Source organism: Lynx rufus, unplaced genomic scaffold (genome assembly GCF_022079265.1).
Source record: "Lynx rufus isolate CCGP_SWC_20201006 ecotype Redwood Valley unplaced genomic scaffold, mLynRuf1.p SCAF_25, whole genome shotgun sequence".
In the NCBI taxonomy this organism is placed as follows: Eukaryota; Metazoa; Chordata; class Mammalia; order Carnivora; family Felidae; genus Lynx; species Lynx rufus.
This window is the reverse complement of record NW_025814840.1, coordinates 10970411-10990499: the sequence shown is the minus strand read 5'-3', so window position 1 is coordinate 10990499 and position 20089 is coordinate 10970411. Positions and strand designations below refer to the sequence as shown.

General features: G+C 45.6%; 1 protein-coding gene across 1 annotated transcript; it reads right to left on the bottom strand.

The window, feature by feature from the left end:
- Positions 1–10255: 10255 nt before the first annotated feature.
- ZP4 (zona pellucida glycoprotein 4) lies at positions 10256–17820 on the bottom strand. The gene is made up of 11 exons (XM_047088794.1): positions 17614–17820; positions 17064–17351; positions 15694–15891; positions 14797–14984; positions 14160–14257; positions 13161–13291; positions 12567–12756; positions 12343–12490; positions 11933–12011; positions 10613–10729; positions 10256–10398 (listed from the first exon to the last, which is right to left on the bottom strand). Exons 1-11 carry the CDS (start codon positions 17783–17785, stop codon positions 10295–10297), a joined length of 1713 nt encoding a protein of 570 aa, XP_046944750.1. The 5' UTR covers positions 17786–17820; the 3' UTR covers positions 10256–10294.
- Positions 17821–20089: the final 2269 nt, after the last annotated feature.

Here is a 20089-nt window from a genome sequence, read left to right as displayed (position 1 = left end):
TCAGCACGTTTTGCTACTTTTGCCTCTGTGTCTATATTTAACAGCTGTGGTACATTGCAGGGGGTGTTGATCTTAACCAGAAAGGACATTTACTACCACATAGAAGTACAAGTCCAGAGATAGGTTGATTGCACGGCTCAAGGATGTCCTCAGGACTGCAAGTAGTTTTCTCTGCCTTTACTCTGTCCTCTTAGGTACAGCCTTTGAATGTAGAGACCAAGCCCACAGGCTGCAGCCACAACTAGGTGGCACAGCCGTACCCACAATTCCCTGCAAGAAGAAGAGGGTATCCCTTCTAGCTCTCTCTTAGGAGTGAGGAGATTTCTCCAAGTTCCCCCAGGAGGAATTCTCCAGTCACAGAGCCAAGTGTGGTCACACATTCACTCCACAACCAGCTGTGAATAAAGGGAGATGGGATTCCTCTTAGAACGAAGAGGCCACCTGCTAAAGCAGGGGTGGGGTCAGCCTTTTGGAACTGTGAGATCATGACCTGAGCTGAAGTTGGACACTCAACTGACTGAGCCACCCAGGTGCCCCTCTTTCTCTTTTCTTAAGATGTTGATAATATTATTGCCTACTTCATAGGTCATTGTGAGCATTACATAAAATAATCCATGGAGATTGCTTACACAGTGTTTGGCATATTGTATGTGCTAAAAAATGGTAATGATTATTTTATGCTTTCTAAACATTTATTTCAGGGGTTAAAATGCACAAATTAATATTTTCCTTTCAACACCATCTGTTTCATAGAATAACCTTGCACTTGGATAAGTTCATCAGGGTAGACTCATGATTAATTCTGCATCTCATTTTGTTTTTAATCTCACCCAGTGCATCGTGAACATGAAGTAAATAGTTATTGCACTCCTAATATTGAAATAACACTGTTTTGTGCTCTGTCCACTTTGTCATGTATCTATTCTGGTGTAGTTTTCATCAGGCCTCAGCCGGGGAAGTCCTTCCATTGTGCTACCATGTTTCAGTCACTCAGATTTCCATATTGTATTTTTCTTTTGTGGCCAGAAGAAGAAGGTTCCTGAGGTACCAGAGATTAAAAAAAAAAAAAAAGGCAAAAAGAGAATTTAGGGAATTATAATGTAGCCATCAGGGTGAAATGAGGGGAAGGACTCATTCACAGGAAACACAGAACATTAAGTCAGTTGGCCCCAAACCAAGGGCACCAAGTCACCCCGGAGGTGTCTCAGGGCTTCGGTGTCATCTTATGGAGGCCGCTCCGATAGATTATATTAAGCTTGGCTGCTGGGTAATTGCGAAAAGGGTTGACTCATCGAATTTAAATGTGACTTTGACAGAGGGCTTCTTCCTAGGCCTTCATTATGAACGGACTTACTTACGAGTACTTTCTCATCACTTGTCTCTGTAGCTTCCTGGGTAACAGCAAATGCCAGAAACTGCACGCTCGCAGGTATAAACCATTGGAAGGAGACAGGGAAGGTAATGTGCAAAGTGTTATCAAGAGCATGGAGCCCGGTCTAATGGCCTAATGTAGAATATGATACAGGTGCCTAAAAGCACCATTGACCGTGGCTTCCACCTTCCCAAGGCCCAGGATTTACTTTTTGGAGCACTGGGCAAAAAAGCCAACACACACACTGCTTCTTCACACCATGGTCAAATAAAAGTGGTCTTGTCTGCTGGCTTTCCTCTATGCACAGAGCTTTCCTAGGCCCGTGGAAAGACACGGAGGGAACAGATGACTTTGCCCTTCAGGACTCCTGCTGGGCATGCTGGTCTTCCCATGTCCTTATTTTTTGGAGGCTATAGGCCTTCTGGACAAGAGGCAGGTAACACATACCATAGGGAGGAGTAAATGTGACACTGCGCACAGGAGGGCAGGAAGTGGGTTGTCACTTTTGTGTAAACCGAAGCACGTGCGCACATGAGGCTTGTTTCTGGACTGACCTGTAAGACGCCATTGAAGACAGTTGCTTTCAGGAAGAGCAACTGGGGGTGAGGGGTAGGAGTTCTTTTCTTTAAAAAAATATTTTTTTAATGTTTATTTATTTTTGAGAAAGGGGGAGAGAGAGAGAGAGCGAGCAGGGGAGAGGCAGAGAGAGAGGGAGACACAGAATCCGAAGCAGGCTCCAGGCTCTGAGCCATCAGCACAGAGCCCAACATGGGGCTCAAACTCACAACCCGTGAGATCACGACCTGAGCCAAAGTCTGACGCTTAACTGACTGAGCCGCCCAGGTGCCCTTGCTGTTCTTGTCTTTTCATCTGGCTTTTCAATATGGTTTGGATTCTTTTTGATCATACCCTTTAGTATTTTTATTGGTAGGATTATGGGCCTTTTCATTGTCTTTATACTTTGTTTTTATTTAAAAATAGTTTATAAATGTTACCTTGTAGTGATAAGACAAAAAGACAGATAACAAGTGTGGTGAGGATATGGAGAAACGGGACGCTCATACGTTCCTGGTTGTAATATAAAATGTAAATTTCTAACAAATAGAAATTTATCCAGAAAGTATGTTCCAGATAAATTCAGCCATTCTCTGGGAATTTTCTAGGCTCCTTTAAATCTGGTCAAATTATGTCATAGTTTGGTGTGATTCATTCAGCAAATGTTCTGTGAGTTCCAGGTCTGTGCCAGGCCCTTTGTCCTGGACAAGGACAAGGGAATTTTTAGGATGAAAGTCTGACTTTGATAAGTGTGGGTAGCACCACCAGCTGTGAAGACTACTGGCACCAGAAACAACACTTCCCAGCAACCTCTTTGTCAGTCTCCGGGCACTTCCTTGGGGCAGCCTTTGCCATTTTGAGGAAATAGTGGCTGGTGGACAATGGGTTTCTCTCTTTAGGATGGTGCTGGTCTCCTCCTCTGTCCTCTCCCTACCAACCCCCCTAGTATTTAGCCTGCAGAACCCAATAAGGCTGAATAATTATGAGGGTAAGAGAAGATGCTTCTTTGAAAACTAAACTCAGATACTTTTGACCCATGCAAAATACAGTCAACATCCTGAGAGAGCCTGATGAAGGGATAAATGATCAGACAGGCACATAGGAAGAACATCTTGTAAACATGAAGGTAGTTCTTATAATCCAGCCCCTTACTCCAATGTTGAGATTGGTCAAAACTTGGTGGGTAGAGTTCGTTTTGTCCAATATCATTGAAGCCTGTTCTTTATTTTACCGCCATAAATCTTTATTTATTTATTTATTTATTTACTTATTTATTTATTTAGAGAATGGGAGAGAGAGAAAGTGCAAGTCAGGGAGGGTCAGACAGAGAGGGGGAGAGAGAGAGTCCCAAGCAGGCTTGCACTGTCAGCACAGAGCCGGATACAGGGCTCAAACCCACGAACTGTGAGACCATGACCCAAGCTGAAGTCAGGTGCTCAACTGATTGAGCCACCCAGGTGCTCCTACCACCATAAATCTTTGTACTGTCAGCCCTTTGCCCCTTACTTTCTCCCCTCCCAACTGCTTTATTCAAGACACTTCACTGGGTTTGGCCATTTCTTACCACCTAACTTAGCTATTGGGGGGCTGGGGAAGGTGACTTATTTCTCTTGGTCATTGTCTTCAGTTCCATGTCAGCAAGAATGAAAGAACAGTACTTCTTGGGAGAAGTGGGAAGAGAAGAGGTTGGTAAGTGGCAGAATCTCCTTATTTCTGCTCCCCCCAGGCCTGTGGCCATCACAGTAAGGCTTGCTCAGACTTTTATTGAAAAACAGCAAGGCTTTAGCTCTCAGAAGGCAGAAATGTGCGATGGCGTAGGACAAAAGCACATTGCCAGCTCACAGCATGAAAATCCTGAGCCAGGAATTAAGGAAGTAGAATTTCCAAGCGATAGCCGGGAATCAAAACCAATGAAAATGACTAAAGGAGATTCAGGGTATTCCAAGAGCCAAGGATTTAAAGTCAGAAAGATAGAAATAATTTAGTCCTTATTTCAGATGTGAGAAAGTGGAGATTGACAAGGTTAAATGTTTTACAAACAGTCATGTAGCTAGTATCCTGGTGTGAATATTTTGGGTGAAGGTGAGGGTGGCAGGAACCAACAATTTCTATTAAAAAGAATAGGTGTCCTCCAGAATGTCCACTGTGATATCAGGTTCAACTTCTGGTTTTCTACCTTTTCTCCTGTTCTCAGACCATGTAAGTTCTGTGTTGGTTGTTGAAATAGATTGCTCTAATTTCAATTCCTAATACAAAAGGGAGTTTATTTAGTTGAACATGAAGATCCAAACCAGTAATTTCAAGACATAGGGCTCAAGTCAAGATGCCGTTTCCAGTCATCTGCCAACTACTTTGGGTTTTTCTTAGATTTGTCCTAAAGTGAAATTCTATTTCCCTGGAAAGTGACAGAATGAAGGAATCTTACCACTTCGTAGATCCCTAAGTGGTTGATGACAAACAGATCTCAATCCTTGCTGACTGTGAAAACGTTAATTTTTGTCTTTCAATTTTATGGGTTTTATGAATCTTTAGATATTTCGTTGGCTTATTTGAAAGCTCCCTTGCTTGTGGGCTGATTAGACAGGCAGCAAGAATCCCCCAGCTTGCTAACACTGGGGATCTAGCGGTCTATGTCCTCTGTGGGCCCCTGTAGTATACCTCTAGGTATACTCTAAGGAGGAGAGGCTGACCCTGGATCAAAGCAGATCTTCCCTCTGAAGATAGGTTTCTATACTTAAGGGATTTAGATTAATTGGAACTCTTTTACACGGCTAATAGCTATGTGAGTATAAAAATAGAAATACTTTGGAAAACAGTTTGACGGTTGCTGATGAAGTATACACTGAGCAATTCTTTCTCATTCAAGAGGAGACATCTCCACACAAACAAAAAAAACCCTTAAGTATTTATTAGTTACTTATTGTGCCTTAAGATGTCAGCCCAAAACGTAGTGCCTTATACGAGCGATAATCCTTCATTTCTCATGGTTGTGGTAGAGCAGGTATTCAGAATCGGCTCAGGTGGTGGGGCTAGGGCATGGGCTTTTAGAAGGTTGCAAGCAGATGTGGACGGGGCTGGAGGACTCACTTCCAAGGAGGCACTCCCAGGGCTGTTGGCTGGGAGGGCCACTTCCGCTCCCTTACTGTGTGGCATGACAGCTGGCTTCTCCAGAGACCAGGCAGAAGCTGCACTGTCTTTTGTAACCTATGCTCAGTCACACTGTCACTTTTACTATGTTCTGTCGTCATAGGACCAGTTTGGTTCAGGTAGGAGGAGATTGCCTAACACTGTTGTAACCAGCCTCCTTCCTAGGGTACCAGTGTTTACTGAAAGTTTGTTACTAGTAACCCCAAACTGGAAACAACTCAAATGCCCACCAGTAAGAGAAAGAATAAACTGATGTATTTTTTGAAGTTTATTTATTTTGAAAGAGAGAGTGTATGAGGGGGAGGGCCAGAGAGAGTGAGATGGAGAATCCCCAAGTAGGCTCTGCCCTGTAGAGCCTGATGAGGGGCTTGAACTCACCAAACCAGGAGATCGTGACCTGAGCTTGAAACCAAGAGTCGGACGCTTAACCCTCTGAGCCACCCAGGTGCCCCAAGCTGATACTTTTATGTAATGTAGTACATAAAAACTATCCCAACTTGCAGTATAGGTCTCAGACACTAGATCAAAGAGTCTAAACACCGAAGACTGTATAGGATTCCGTTTATATGAAGTTCAAGAACAAGTAAAACTAATCTCTGGTGCTAGAATAGTTATCACCTGAAGAAGTGTTGACTGGGAATAAAAATGAAGGAACTTTCTAAGGATGCTTTTTTTTTTTTTTTTTAATCTTTTACCAAGGTGGTAGTTAGATAGAAATATTCAGCAAACTTTCTACAACATTGGTACACCTTATATGCTTTGTTGTATGTGTTGGGACTCAGTGAGTTAAAAAAAGAAAAAGAAATAGGAGTTGTTAAAAATCTTATCTCTTTGTGATAGGACTAGGAGATCTACTTTTTTCCATCCTGACAGTGAGCAGATTGGCCTGGGATTCTTGGAATTTAGGGACGTTAGACACCCTGGAAAGCAGAATCTGGTGTTTTAAACTCTTTCAATATTACTTTGAACAATAGACACATATAAATGGAAAAGAAACCTGAACACTAGTAATTTTTGGTCCAGTGTTTGAACTTAATCATCTTCAGTCACACAGAGCCTCCGGTTGGCTTTTGTACCATGTGAATAGACAGGATTCATATTTGAAAACATACTATCAAGAAAAAAGATCTCAGCAGGACATGCAGGATAAACAAATTTGTATTTGAAAAGTCAGGATATACGAGATCTCTGTAAGGCTCAAATCATGTGCCAAAACTCAAGACAAATCAAGGAAATGGAGAGGCAATTTCAGAACATTTCATCTGGAAATGAAGTGAGGGGATGGAGACAGGATGGAAGGGAATAAATCAGAAATGAGAATTTTTCCTTGACTTAAAAGCTGTGGACTCTATAGATTAAAAATTTCCATCAACTAATCACAGAAGACCAGAGAAGACTTACAATGGTGATAGAGAATATTGTAAGTTCTAAAGCATATGGAATAGCCCAAGGTAGGACACTTTGCAAAAGATCAGAAGTCAGAATAACAGGCTACAACACAAACATAGAAGCCAATAGAGCGATACCTTCAAAGTAGAGTATAGGCCACTGCACATCTATACTTTGGTACCTAGCAAAACGGTCAAGAGCCAGTTTGGGGATGGGCAGGGAGAAAGATAGTGTCAGGCATCTAAGTTCTTAGAGTTTGTCTTCTACATCATTCTTTCTCAATATGCTGCCCGCGCTAGGTAACAAACTCAAATATGACCTAGGAGTTATCCCCTGAGAAAGGGAAGACGTCACAGGGAAATCTTAGGCTGGCAGCTGTGCAGCAGGCCGGGGCGAGCCCCTAGAAGGGCTACGTGATTACGTGACTACCCTGCAAGATAAGTTAATGACAGCCACACAGAGGAATTAACAATCAGCACTGATTTTATCCAGGAAAACCCTAAAGTATATAAGGGCAAATTACCTTATTCTGACTAGATTTTTTTTTTTTTAATTTTTTTTTTCAACGTTTATTTATTTTTGGGACAGAGAGAGAGACAGAGCATGAACGGGGGAGGGCCAGAGAGAGAGGGAGACACAGAATCAGAAACAGGCTCCAGGCTCTGAGCCATCAGCCCAGAGCCCGACGCGGGGCTCGAACTCACGGACCGCGAGATCGTGACCTGGCTGAAGTCGGACGCTTAACCGACTGCGCCACCCAGGCGCCCCTGACTAGATTTGAACAATCCTTTAATCCGTGGGTAAAAGTTGTTACCTAGAAATCAGTGTCATTAAATTTGGAAGCTATGGTGAAGGTAGGGAAGAGGCTTGGGTGGCAATCTAAGTTCATGAGAAGTTACCAGAAAAAGCCTACTTAGAATGAGACAAATACCAAAGTAGTAGACGTTTAAGAATGTTTAATAATGATCCCACTGTGGGGGTGCCTGGGTGGCTCAGTCGGTTAAGCGTCCGACTTCGGCTCAGGTCATGATCTCACGGTTCGTGAGTTTGAGCCCCGCATTGGGCTCTGTGCTGACAGCTCAGAGCCTGGAGCCTGCTTTGGATTCTGTGTCTCCCTCCCTCTCTCTCTACCCCTCCCCTGCTCATGCTCTGTCTCTCTCTCATTCTCAAAAATAAATAAAACATTAAAAAAATAATGATTCCACTGTGGATAATGAAGTTTCTAATTTAGTGAAGAGACTATGTATTAATAAGCTACTCCAGTTAAAGTTCCCAGGTGATATTTCACTTCAGAGCAGTGATTTAACTTTAAGCTAGGTAGTTTTGGCCAGGAGCTTTTCATTTCAGAGGCACGTTGTAATTTCTCCCTGCAATATTCCTTTCTCCCTGTTGAGCAGGCCAAGTTCCAATAAGGATTCCATGGTTAGGAAAGCAGAAACACCCTAGATCTACAGTAGTGTAGATCACTACTCCTGGAAGATTCTCTGAAGAGTTTCCATGGTCAACTCTATTTGGGAAATCGTGTTTAGCTTCCTTTGGAGGCTAAGGACAATCAGTCTGAGAAGCCCTGCTAGAGAGAATCTGGCAGGTTCTAGGTCAAGGCTTAAGCACCAGGATTTTCTCTTTGGTTGGATCTAGAATTAGCATAGATGTTTTTTGGTTTTTTTTTGAGGGAGGGTAGTAACATCAATACTGAGTAGATAACCTACATTCCAGGTGCTCTACTAGAAGACTCTCCTCTCGTAAATCCAAATACTTGAAATAAGCAAATTAGTTTCATTTACAGAACCCCACATACGTGCTTTGTTTTAGTGGGATAAGCCTGGAACGCATATCCCCTTGGTTTTGTCACGGAGAGAGCAGGATGGGACTTTGGAATCCCGTTCTCCCTGCCTGTCTTTTCTTGACTTTTCCCCTCACTTACCATCCAACATTTGTCTGTCCTTGTTGATGGGGCATCTTTCCTGGTGGTTGTTGCTTGGTTTCCTGGTTGTTGTAGAATGCCTGTCACATCGTGGATCTCCAATACTTGTTTGAATTTAGTGGACTCTAGTCATGCTGTAGCTCCTAGCTTGAGCAGCTCCTAGCCAAATGTGGCTATAGACCCACAAAGTAGGGCTAAGAAATTTAATGAAATTTAGAAACCGCTAGTGTATTTAGATACTCGGAAACTTAATGTTTGGAACGATTTGGGTATGTGAACCTATTTACATACCTATTTGGGTATGTAAACATTCTAAGACCTAAATAATGGTACTTCTGGCTAGTGTTTAACCTGCAAATTAAGGTGTACTATAAATATACATGGATGTAAAACTAGAGCTTAAATTAGGTTTTACAGAAGTGATAGGATTTGGATGCATTACATCTATTCATGGTTAAATTAATTACATCTATTCATGGTTTCCCAGGTCAACTACAGTTCTACTTAGTGAACAAGTTAACTGCTATCTCCACTGCAATCCAAGACCATTGCCCTTCCCCTTTAGCACAGAAGGTAGTCAGTACTCCCAGCCCTTTTCTCTAGGCATCTATTTTAGCCACATCCCCCAAGCAAGCATCAGGCCAACAGGCAAGCTTTAGAAAACCTTGTCAAGCCGAATCTTTGTGCCACTGGAAATTAGTCCTATGGAGGAGCAGAGGGTTTTCAGTAGGAGATGGAGTTAAAAGCAGAATATCTGAAATGACACTAGATCTCAGACTAAAACAGGCATCCCTAATTCCAAATTCATGTTTCTGCCCTCCAAGTTCAAGTTGTGTTGCCTTGGTCCTCATTTGGAGTAGGAGTTTACAAAGCACGGTGGGTGCGTGCTACCTCATGTTTTTGTGAGGCTCAAGCGTGTTATCAGGCATCTAGGATAGTTCCTGTCATGTAAGCATGTAGTGTCCCTGTTGGTTGAATAAGGAAATACACAGTCCTTGCTTAGCAGTTTGAAGTGAGGTTGACTTGCCTACAAAGCAGGTATTTCAGTACCAAGTTTAATGCCTTTTACTTTGCTGAAATATAAAGCAATCTAGAAGTTACTCCCTGAAGACAAACGGAGAAACTTTGTTTAACCAGGATTAATTTCAGAAATCCCCCCTGGAGAGATTAGAGACTGCCAGATTATGGCCAACAGTCCTAGGGAGTCCTTGGAGCAGGATGTTTATTTCCCTGGAGAAGTCACCATGCTTTTCTGTTAGTCTTAAGACTGGTTCGGGCTCAAAACTAAGCTTCTTCTGATCAAACTACTTGCGGTTGACAAATCCACGATCAGATGCTTCCTTTTAGTCACTGGTAATAGACACTGGATTTCAGTGTGGGATGATTAGAATACTATCAGGGTCACTTGAGAAGTGGTTAGAAGTGTAAATTCTTAAGCCTCAGCCCAGACCTACTTAAACTCTGGGGGTAGGGCCTATTATGGTTTTTTTAGCAGCCTTCTTTCAGAGAACCTGTGGTCTAGAAGATTTCACACTAGGTCTAGATTAGTTCTGCCTTAGTTTGATTGATCTTTTGGAAGAGTTTTTTTCTACACCCCCTCTTGAGCTTGAAACCATCTCTGCTAAATCTGATGTGTTTAGTTCTTGTATCCACTGCTTAGGTGGTCATCCAACTATGAGTCTACTGCAACGTTATTCTATTTGGAAGCTGGAAAGGCTGGCTGGAGTCAAAGCCTAGGGTATCATTGTTTATCTTCTACCGTCAGGCAAAATAATGCCCCAGGCTGGAGCGAGGAGGTGCCCAGAGCAGATAGAGGACTTTATTTACAATAGTGCTTTACCTTTCGAATGAGAGGCTGGGCACAGGCTGGTAATGCAATCTGGTTTTATTAACACAACTGGAATAATTCACCTCCATTTCCTGATAGCCAAGTAGGACACTAACAAGAATCCAAAGATTAGGGTCCCGGAAAGGCCTGCCATCCACAGAGCTTGGGAGTCCATAGGAGAACCTGTAGGATGGACAAGGAGGTTAGCAGATGCCAAAACCAAGTGATACCATAGCCTGAAAAATACGCATGCTCTTTAGGAAAACCAAGCTAGTCAACTGGAGATTCACACTGGTCGTATTAGCACGGGATAAGAAGTGGGGAGGAAGTAGCTTTGGTTTGACTAGTGGTTCAGGTCTGAGGCTTCAAATAGCTAGTTGGGTCTCTTCCCACTCACTTGAGTTTTTGTGGAGCTTCTCTGCAGAGTCCATAGTGGCTTGGAGTAGAATCATGGGACCCTTGCTAGAGATGCTAGCAGTACTGCTGTGAAGATGGAGGTCAGAGCGTCTTCTTCCTGTTGGAGAAGAGAGCTAGGGATTAGTCAGACTCTTTTGCACACGGAGGGGGTGGGAGTTGGAGAGTTAAGTCCCTCAATATGTACAGCTCCATTCCATGCCTTCAGAAAACCTCGTTAAAAACAAAAACAACAACGGGGTGCCTATGTGGCTCAGTTGGTTAGGCGTCTGACTCTTGATTTCGGCTCAGGTCATGATCTCACTAAGTTCGAGCCCCACATCAGGCTCAGCCCTGACAGTGCGGAGCCTGCTTGCGATCTTGCTTGTCCTTCCTCTGCCCCCTGCTCGCAGTCTCTCGAAGTAAATTAACTTAAAACAATAAGGAAAACACAGAACCTCCTTAAGGTGTTAGATATAAAGTCTTGTCTGAGTTTATATTAACACTGCTACCTCAGTTTCGCCAGAATTTGGTAATAGAGATTAGGATATTAGCCTTTCCCCAAACTGCCATCCTCCTCTAGAAGAGTCATTTGGACAGTAACCTGTTAATACCAACACCCTTTCCTAAGCTACAAAGGTAACTGGTAGCTTATGAATCCCATTTCTATTACCAGTTATAGGACTTTGGAAAAGTCCATCTAAGTTTTAGTTTCTTTAGGAGTATCCAGAATATTCTTGGAGTTAGATCCTAAGTATTTAATGCAGTATTTCATGACTCTCATTACCAGGAATATATTTTTGCCAGAAGGGGCTCACGAATCCCAAGTAATTCAGGGGCTAGACAGGTAAAAGTTAGTGGACCAGGTAGGAATACAGACATGTAACAAGAGTATTGGCTCTGATCAACTCAAGTAGATACTCTGTCGGCAATCATATGCCACCTATAAATCTTCAGGTCATGTTGCCAGACCTGCCTTCGAGCAGGGGTAAACATCTAGATTTGTGAACTAGCCGGATAACAAGGGTTTTGTTAGACTGAGCCATATGTAGGTCATGAGCCAGTTTGATTCCTGGCTTAATCATAATGTATATGGAAAAAGCAAAGACTGAGAGTTACTGGAGGATTGATAGCTCCTATTTAAAAGGCTTGGAATTCTAGGAAGCTGCTTGTCTGTTCTATTGCCTCAAAATACTTGAAGCAGCCTCCTTAAGAAAAATCAATCTTCACTTGGAATCATTTGCCCACAGGGCAAAAGAGGTTAGCGGTGGGACTCCAGATTATTTCGAGTTTGTCCTCCAGTGTAGACAGTGTGGATACTCACGCCTGGCAACAGGACAGGTTATCCTACAGGAGGAGGTCCCAGCAGGCTGGCAGATGGATACATTACAGTGCAGATACACCTGGGAGCCAACAGAATGGAGATCATGGAGGAGAACCACATCAGAAGTCTTAAAACTTACCTCCCCGGGAAGAGGTTGAAAGAAACTTAACAGCAAATCTGGACACCCCAAGCCAATATCGCAATAGCACTGAAGAACTAGAATCTAGAGGGCAGAGGACACTTGTGTCATTGGGATCAGTGATCACTTTGAGGAAGTACCAACAAGCCAAAATCAAAGGGCAGCCTTGGCCAAGGACTGGTGGGATGTGGAAAGGATTCCAAGTTGGCGGTTGGGGAGGGGGCATTCGGAGCCCTGCTGAGGGACACACAGGGCAGAATACACATCATACCGGTCCCCTGAGTGCCCACTTTGCCATGGTGTCCACAAAGCTGAAGGTGAAAATACTGAAGCGCTTGTAGTAAGATGGAAATGGTGTATCCAGGGCCTTCTGGACAGGGATCAGCTGGGTTCGATAGTTGTCTCCAACGTAGGGGCATCTAAGCAAAGATATCCAGCAGTCAGGATGGGCTTCCATGGGGGACCCCAGCACAGGTACACGGAGAAGCCACTTACCCTTTCACCAGAATGGGCCACTGGGACGGACTCTGGGAGTTCTTGCCGGGTGTGGCCCAACAGTTATGGAGGAGCAGCCCCAGGGAGGGGTCTGTTCTGTGGCGGATAGAGACCTCCACATAAATGGGATCCCGAAGCAACTTTACCACTGGGTAGTCACCAATAGTGTAGTAGGAGCCATAGTGCTTATCTGCAAGAGGCCAAAGTGGGTTGGAGCACTAAGGACAGAGCTAGAACTCTAGATGGCCTGAGACAGACCATCGCCCATATGAGCACCTCTAGCAAGTATCTTATTACCAATTTGGTCTATTTAAATATTTTTAGTATTTATTTTGAGAGAGAAAGAGCTAGACAGAGCAAGTACACAAGTGGGAGGTGGGGCAGAAAGGGAAGAGAGAATCCCAAGCATGGTTGGGGCCATCAGCCTGGAGCCTGATGCAGGGGGCTGCAAACCAGGAGATCATGACCTGAGCCAAAACCAAGAGTTGGACGCTTAACCAACTGAACCACCCAGGTGCCCCAACCAAGTTGGTCTCCTAATGCCAAGAGAAGTAACAAGGCTTTAAGACTGTAGGCTAGCCAAGAGGGTCTCACCTTTGGCAATCTTGAGTTCCAGAGTGAGGGGTCCATGCTGGGTTTTCAGATGGGGTGGTGGGATGGTAAACACCTGAACGCTAAGCGGGAAGGCATTGCTCCTTACAGAGTAGCTGCAGCTAACTCGAAGCCTATGGAAAAACATGAGCTTTGTTAGCTCTCGTGGGTGGCAGGATGGGCCCCCACCTTTCAGGTTTTAAAGGTTTTTAGGAACCATTATACACTAGGCATGGGACGAGTTTGTCAACAGGATGGGTATGGTTTTGGAGCTTGTGGGAACTAGATCTTAGCTGGGGAGACTAAGACCTAGACGGGATCAGTGTTTGAGCGTTGGAGATCTGGGAACCAGGCAAGACTTAGACGTGATACTGTGAGAAACCTGTGCCTTTTGTAGAGAAGGTAGTCAGGGAAGATCCTGCAGGGAGTGGCTATGAAGGAGGATAAGTAGTAACAGAGGTAAGAGGAGGGAGAGAAACAGCAGAGAACAGAGGCCAGAGCTGGTCCTTCTATATAGTCTCCTGAGACCACAGTCCAGGGTTGGAAACAGGGAGAGAGAGATGGCATTTCACAGAAGATGGGGTAAGACTGGGAAGTAGACCGTGTTTCATGCAAGGTCCTACAGATTACCTTCATATCAAGTTTAAGCTATGTCAGGACAAGGAGGAAGCTTTGAGTGTAAAATCTTATGTGAGGTGTTAAGGGATTCTTTTTGCGACAGGGTGGACTATGCAGGCAGAAGGGAGAAGGCCAAAATGAACACAAGGAAATCCCGGTCAGTGAAATAGGAGTCCGGGGGAGTTTGAGGCTTAAATGAAGTCAGTGGCAGCGATGCAGGGAGATCTGATCCGATATGGTCAGTGAGATCAGACAGCCAAGGCAGTACATGGGTCTCTGGTCATGACCAGAGGTTCTGCGGATTCAGGGCTTTACCCTAGAATCCTGTTTTATGGAAGGGAAGTCATTCTGGTCCAGCAGGGTGAGGTTAACTCAGACCTTTACCTGAAGATACTGTCACGGGTAATAGAACCATGGCTCCAAGTTCTCACATCTCTAGCTGCCACCAGCTCATTTTCATATACTGCCTGGTCTCCAGTGACCTAGAAGTATGGGCAAAGAAGTGTGGCCATTCCTGCTAGCCAGGTGCCCTTTCACTCAGAATTTGCTCTCATCTAGCAGTCAGCAAGGCTACCCCATCATAGGCTGCATTTTCTTCCCCTTGAGCAGAGGCAACAGCAGGTGGATTAACTGACCTGGGACCTTCTCACCTCACTTGGCCCAGGATAAGAGAATAGGGCTTTGAGCACTCCAGTGAGGCAGCCAGGAACGTGACCACCAAGGTCAGCCAATTTCCCTGCTTGCTTCCCAGGGCAGTGTGGCAAGAAGAACCTATTACTTGTCCTCGTGTGTGGCTCGGTAGAAGTGCTCCGGCACAATTAGGATCTTAGCTGAACACCCAGGGAAGTTTTCTGCTTTCTCAGCCATGAAGCATTCTTCTGTCCTAGAGACCATCCTCCGGACCAAGAGGTGGTCAGCTGTATCCTTCCTGGCTAAGAGACTCCACCACTCCTGCCCTGTCACTAGGACATTTCTTTCTGACTTTGAGTTAGGAACAGGGCCAAAACTCAGCTGTTCTTACCCATCTCGTGGTGCCACAGGAATTAAATGGAAAAAAGAACAGGGCAAAGGCACGTGTTGCTTTCACAGGGTTACATTCGTGGTCCTTCCCGAAGGCCAAGCGCAGAGAATTTAAGAGCAGCGGGGGTGAGGTCACGTTCCGAGACACGGCGATGGAGAAGTGGCCGTCTTGGGTACAGCGTGAGGTCACTGAGAAATCAGAGTTGCTGTGCTGAAAGCATGTCCTCCCTCCCGGTATTGAGCCAGCTAGACATTTAGCTACTTTTGATCCCTCCTCCCCGGGAAGCTGCCAGTCCCAGCTAGCGACCTTGCCGCATGTTCAGCTGTCTGAGCCTAATTAAAGCACTGAATGAGCATCCTCAGGAGCCCCTGGGTTTGAATGTTGCCTCCACCACTTGAGCGACTTGAGGCAAAGCACGTAACCTCCTAACTCTAGCTTCCTCCGTACAATGAGACAAAGTACTATTATACCTATCAGTCAGTATTCAGAGCTTAGAATAGAGGGCTGCCTGTCCGTGTTTTGCATTAGAAAACCTTAGAGTAGGATTTGGGACACACAGGGAGTCTTGAGAGGAGGCTCTGTGGACACTTAACCTATTTATTCCCAAGGTGGCTCGTAATCTTCAATTTCTGTCAACTGGCTTTTTTGCACATAGCCTTAGCTTCTGGAGCTCATTGAATATTTTGGTTTCTAGGAGAATTGGCAAGGGAAGGCTGTAGAAAGTGAGCACATAGGGTCAAGTATTCTAGGATGCGTTCATAGCTTATACATTCAACTTCTGGTCATCTTTAAACATTGGTTTTCTGGTGGGGGTAAGGGGGAGGGAAGATCACCCTTCTCCGGGTTTAGTTGCGAGTAATCCAGATTTTAACCGGTTTCAGAGATGCAAGAACGCACCTGTGTTTCCATAGTAACAGGAATTTGCCTCCGATTTGTAGCAGCAACCAAGCTTATTGCAGTCTCCCCGAGTGATGGGTGAAGAAGCACATGGTAGCCTGTCCCACTTTGGGACAGAGTCACACAAGTCAGCGTTTGGAGCTTCTAGTGCTACGTTTTGAAGAGGAGAGGGACTTGAGCTCGATACCAAAGCTTGGTCTTTCAAGAAAAAAAAAAAAAAGAGATAATTACAAAGTATCAAAATTTGGGGCACCTGGATGACTATTTCAGCTCAGTTCATGATCTCCTGGTTTGGAAGTTCGAATCTCACATCAGGCTCGGAGCTGTGCTAGCATGGGACCTGCTTGGAATTCTCTCTCCCCTCTCTGCCCCTACCCCATTTATGCAGTCTCTAAATAAATAATATGCAGACCTAAAAACAATCAAGTATCAAAATTCCCACAGAAGCCCCAATGATCAGGGTGGATCCATATTACATACTAGCAATTACATTTCAGGAAGTTAAGTCAATATTAAGTCCCCTGGGAAGAGTCCCCTGAAACTAGTACATTTTGAAAGAAGAGAGTCCCAGCAAGAGCTGTAGGTGCAGTGGGGCCCTTTATGCTTTGCTTCAAGCAAGATATCCTTCCTTCCGTTCTGCTGAGATGCTACTCCATCTTTGAGAGCTAGGAATTACCAGGGGATTGTTCTGAAATGTAGGTTCTGGCACCGTAGGGCTGGTACAGGGACCGGGATCCTGCATTTTCATCAGTGCTAGCCCTCTGGATTACATTTTGGGTACAAGGTGGGGTAGAAGAGGGGACTACAGGTTGGAATCCACTAGGACTTTGAGGGAGGGCTCACAGAGGACAAGGCAAGATTCACCGAAGCCTAGTACGAGTCACATTTCCTGCTAATTCCCCAGTTGAATGATCCAGTTGCCTCCAGCTGAAATGGTGGAGTCCTATTTTCAGGGCACAGTTGCTCCTGGAAGGCATCTGCCAGGTGTCCTTGGTAGCTTCAGTTTTCTCCTGAAGCGGCTCAGGGTTGAGGAGCTCCAGGTTCTGGGCTAATTCTGGTTTGAATCCCAGCCCCGGCACCCACTGGGAGGGGCCCTTGGCGAAGCTTGCTGCTCGGGGCAGCGATAGATAGCCTGTAAGGCACCGGTTAGGACAAGGGAGGGGACAGCGAAGCACTCTCCACAGTGCCTCGTGCTGAATAGTTGCTCTAGTGGCGGTTATCCTAAGGGCTGCGTGCGCAGGGCAGCTGGAGGGGAGCGCCTTCAGGAGTGGCAGGGGTCACTATCGCTGCACAGAGCGGGTAGAAGAGGCCCAAGAACACATTCCAGGCAGCTCAGCACCACCGAGAACCCGAGAGTTTCCAGCCCTTACCTGGGGGATTCCTAGGACACCTGAGCACCTTGGTGTTGGTAACCCTGCGCCCAGCCGCATCTGTGCCTTCAACTCCGACTATCATGACGTAGTGGGAGTCCTGGGGAGTCACCCTGGATGCTGGGGTGGGGGGCCTCGACGTTCCTGGGGATTGGGTCGTGCTCACCCACTCGGTGACATAGCAGCTGCTGTAAGACGCTTCTAACAGCACGGAGCCCCCCGGGCTCTCCCTTACCCAGGTACCGCAGCCGGAGTTGTTCTGCAGCCTGTGTGGCAGCCCGAGATTGTCTGGGGGGTGAAGGGGAGCAAAAAGCACAGGTGGTCAGTCTCCACACTCACCAGGGCGGGGAAAGGACCGCCAACTTTGCCCATTGGACCCTGAGGGGCAGCAGCGAAGAGAGAGAGGGACAAGAGGGGGCTCGGATTCAGAAGAGAAGTTACATTTTAGAGGGTTTGATCTGTAGGAGTACCTGCAGAGGTCACCAAAGGGGGAAAGTGTTAGGAGGGTGAGAGCGTTAAGCCCCTAAACCGGGGGAGTTGTCCAACTTACCCCAGGCTATGAGTGCAGGAGTCGCTTTCCCGGGGCTTGGGTTTATGGCAAACTGAAGGCTCTGGGGCCCACAATGGAGTTCACCGGGATAATCTGGTACCTGGGGCTTCTGCTGGCCACGCACAGCGAGAGACAAGGGAACACAGAGCAAGAGGGGCTGCAGCAGCCACATGATGCCATCAGGAGCCCCCACTGGCTGCGAGACCTGTACTTAGTTTCCCACGAACCGGAGCTCCCCTTGCCCCGTGAGGTGGCTTTAAATACAGAAGGAAACCGCTGTCAGGTGCACACCTGGGTGACATGCAGGTGAAGCTCCTTTGGAAAGGGTGGCTCTTCAGCCTCATTCACTTTAGGCCAAGGTCTGCAGCTGCATTGTGTTAAACACTGCAATCCAGGCAATTCCGAGCTCAGGAAAAATGTGGTACCTTGTAGCTCAAAGAGCCTTCTCCAAGATGGCTCCCGTGTAGCACTTTATTCTAGCAGCTTACTGACTTCAGGAGACCATCTTCTAGAATTTCGCGTATTTGGGTACGAATCGAGCCCCGCTGCTTATGAGCTATGTGATCTGGGTAAGTTACAACTTTTTGGAATCTCAAGTTTTCTCTTCTGTAAAATGGGAATAATATCTCCTGGTAGGAGTATGCTTGAGGGTTACGTGAGCTATTCTACGTCACGTGTCTGGCACGGTGCTCAGCCAACACTGTTGGGGCCTTGAAGGACCCCCATCACCTTCATGGTTCTAGGCTCTCACAAGAAGTTACTGCACAATTGGAACCTGGCTTAAATCTCAGAAAAATGTAACCTTGATTCAAAAAAAAAAAAAAAAAAAAAAAAAAGCTGACTTAAAACCCTTCCCTGGCTCTAAGAGAGAATTCCACCACTGGAGTCTTTTCTTGACAAATTCCAAAAACTGTGTTTGCCATAGTGTCCTATTGGGCTCCCTAATAAGACCTAGGTGAAAATGTGGGTCGTGACATAAATTTCCCAAATTCTGCCTCTTATATGGATATTTTTAAATCTCTTACCATTCGCCTAGGTTTTAGCCGTATTTTCATAAATACATGGGAGTTTGCTATTTGCATGCTTTCCACGTTGGTGTTCTCATCCTTATGAGCTGTGGTTTGCATGATCTGGGCACTGTTTAGGCCCTAGCACCAGACCAGGTTTTAGAGGCATTCTGAGAGCTTGAGGAATGGATGGATATACTCCTCACTGCTGAGGCAAGAACTTGAAAACTGGCTTCTGATCTTCCACCAATTTCCCCCAAATGGTCTTCTGATTCTGTTTAGCCCAATATTTATCATATGGAAACTTTTCCCAGGTCAACAAAAAGTCTCAGCCAAAGCACTGAGAATGCATAACAGGTATCTTTACTTCTCGTCAACTAATGGAGAAGAACAAATATATCTTCCTGGGGAAATTGGGTAACTCATGTAACCATGTGGTAACAGCCAACACTGAGGGAATGCAGAACTCTGCCCTCCTGGGTGGGATGTGGCTTCCTCACCTCCTCTGCACTGGGTTTGGCCACTGGCCTGACACATCCCATTTCCTTACCCACAGGACTTACCTCGTTGGATTCCAGTGGCCTCTTACTTATTTTTTATTGCGTCCTGAATGCCTCAGACAGTGTGTACTCAGTGTTGACTGAGTAAAGAATGAATCAACGAATGTGCTTTCAGTAGTGGCCATGTCCTGAGGCTGAACCCCATTGAAAATGTGGCTCAAACTCATAATGTTTAGGTATTTTTCCTTTGAGTAACTATACACGTGATTGCAAGTACAAGAAAGAAGGTGACGTGTGTTATGTCTCGGGCTTAAAGGCCGGTCTCCCCGCTAGACTTATGAAGGCTGTTCTCTAAAGCAGTGAGGGATCGAGGAGGGTTGCTCGTTTTGCTTGGGAGGCAGTATAGCGTAGTGGTTATTTGGATTTTGGCCGTGAACGAACCTGGGAACAAATGCTACATCATAACTTCCTGGCTCTGTGACCTCTGTCAGCGAGTTGCAACTTTGCATCTGGGAAGTGAGGATACCTCCCTCACGTGGGAGCTATTAGTACGACTGACAGGTATCGTTTCATGAAGCAAGAGAACGCGTGTACAGTGCTTCTGACGAAACTTGCTGCATAATTGTTAGTGGCAGGAGTGTCAACAAGACCAGCGCAGTGCTTGGGAGACACAGGTGAGATGGGAGGCACTGAGAAAGCAGGTGCCATGCAGTGGCCTCCTTGGACTGGGGGCGGGGGGGGGGGGTGTCTGAGGAACAGCTTATCCTGGGGAGACCTCTAGTCAGGCTCTGTGTTTACACAGTTAACAAATGAACATATAAATCTGAAACCGGGGAAGACATCTGAAAGTCCACCCAGGCGCATACCAGTCACTCTGATGCCACAGGATCAAGGACGCATCCTAGGAGAATATGCCAGCAGGGCTGGGATTAGGTGATTTCATGCTTGCTGTCATGCTAAATCCCCTGA

What these genes read in the sequence shown, in the direction of transcription:
- ZP4 (XM_047088794.1), bottom strand. Translation starts at nt 17,785, where the DNA reads ATGTGGCTGCTGCAGCCCCTCTTGCTCTGTGTTCCCTTGTCTCTCGCT. An exon ending in CCTGTGGCACCACGAGATGG is followed by an intron (nt 14,258 to 14,796) that starts GTAAGAACAGCT and finishes CCATACTTCTAG; the next exon opens with GTCACTGGAGACCAGGCAGT. An exon ending in AACCTGTCCTGTTGCCAGGC is followed by an intron (nt 10,730 to 11,932) that starts GTGAGTATCCAC and finishes CTTCTCCAACAG; the next exon opens with GAAGAAGACGCTCTGACCTC.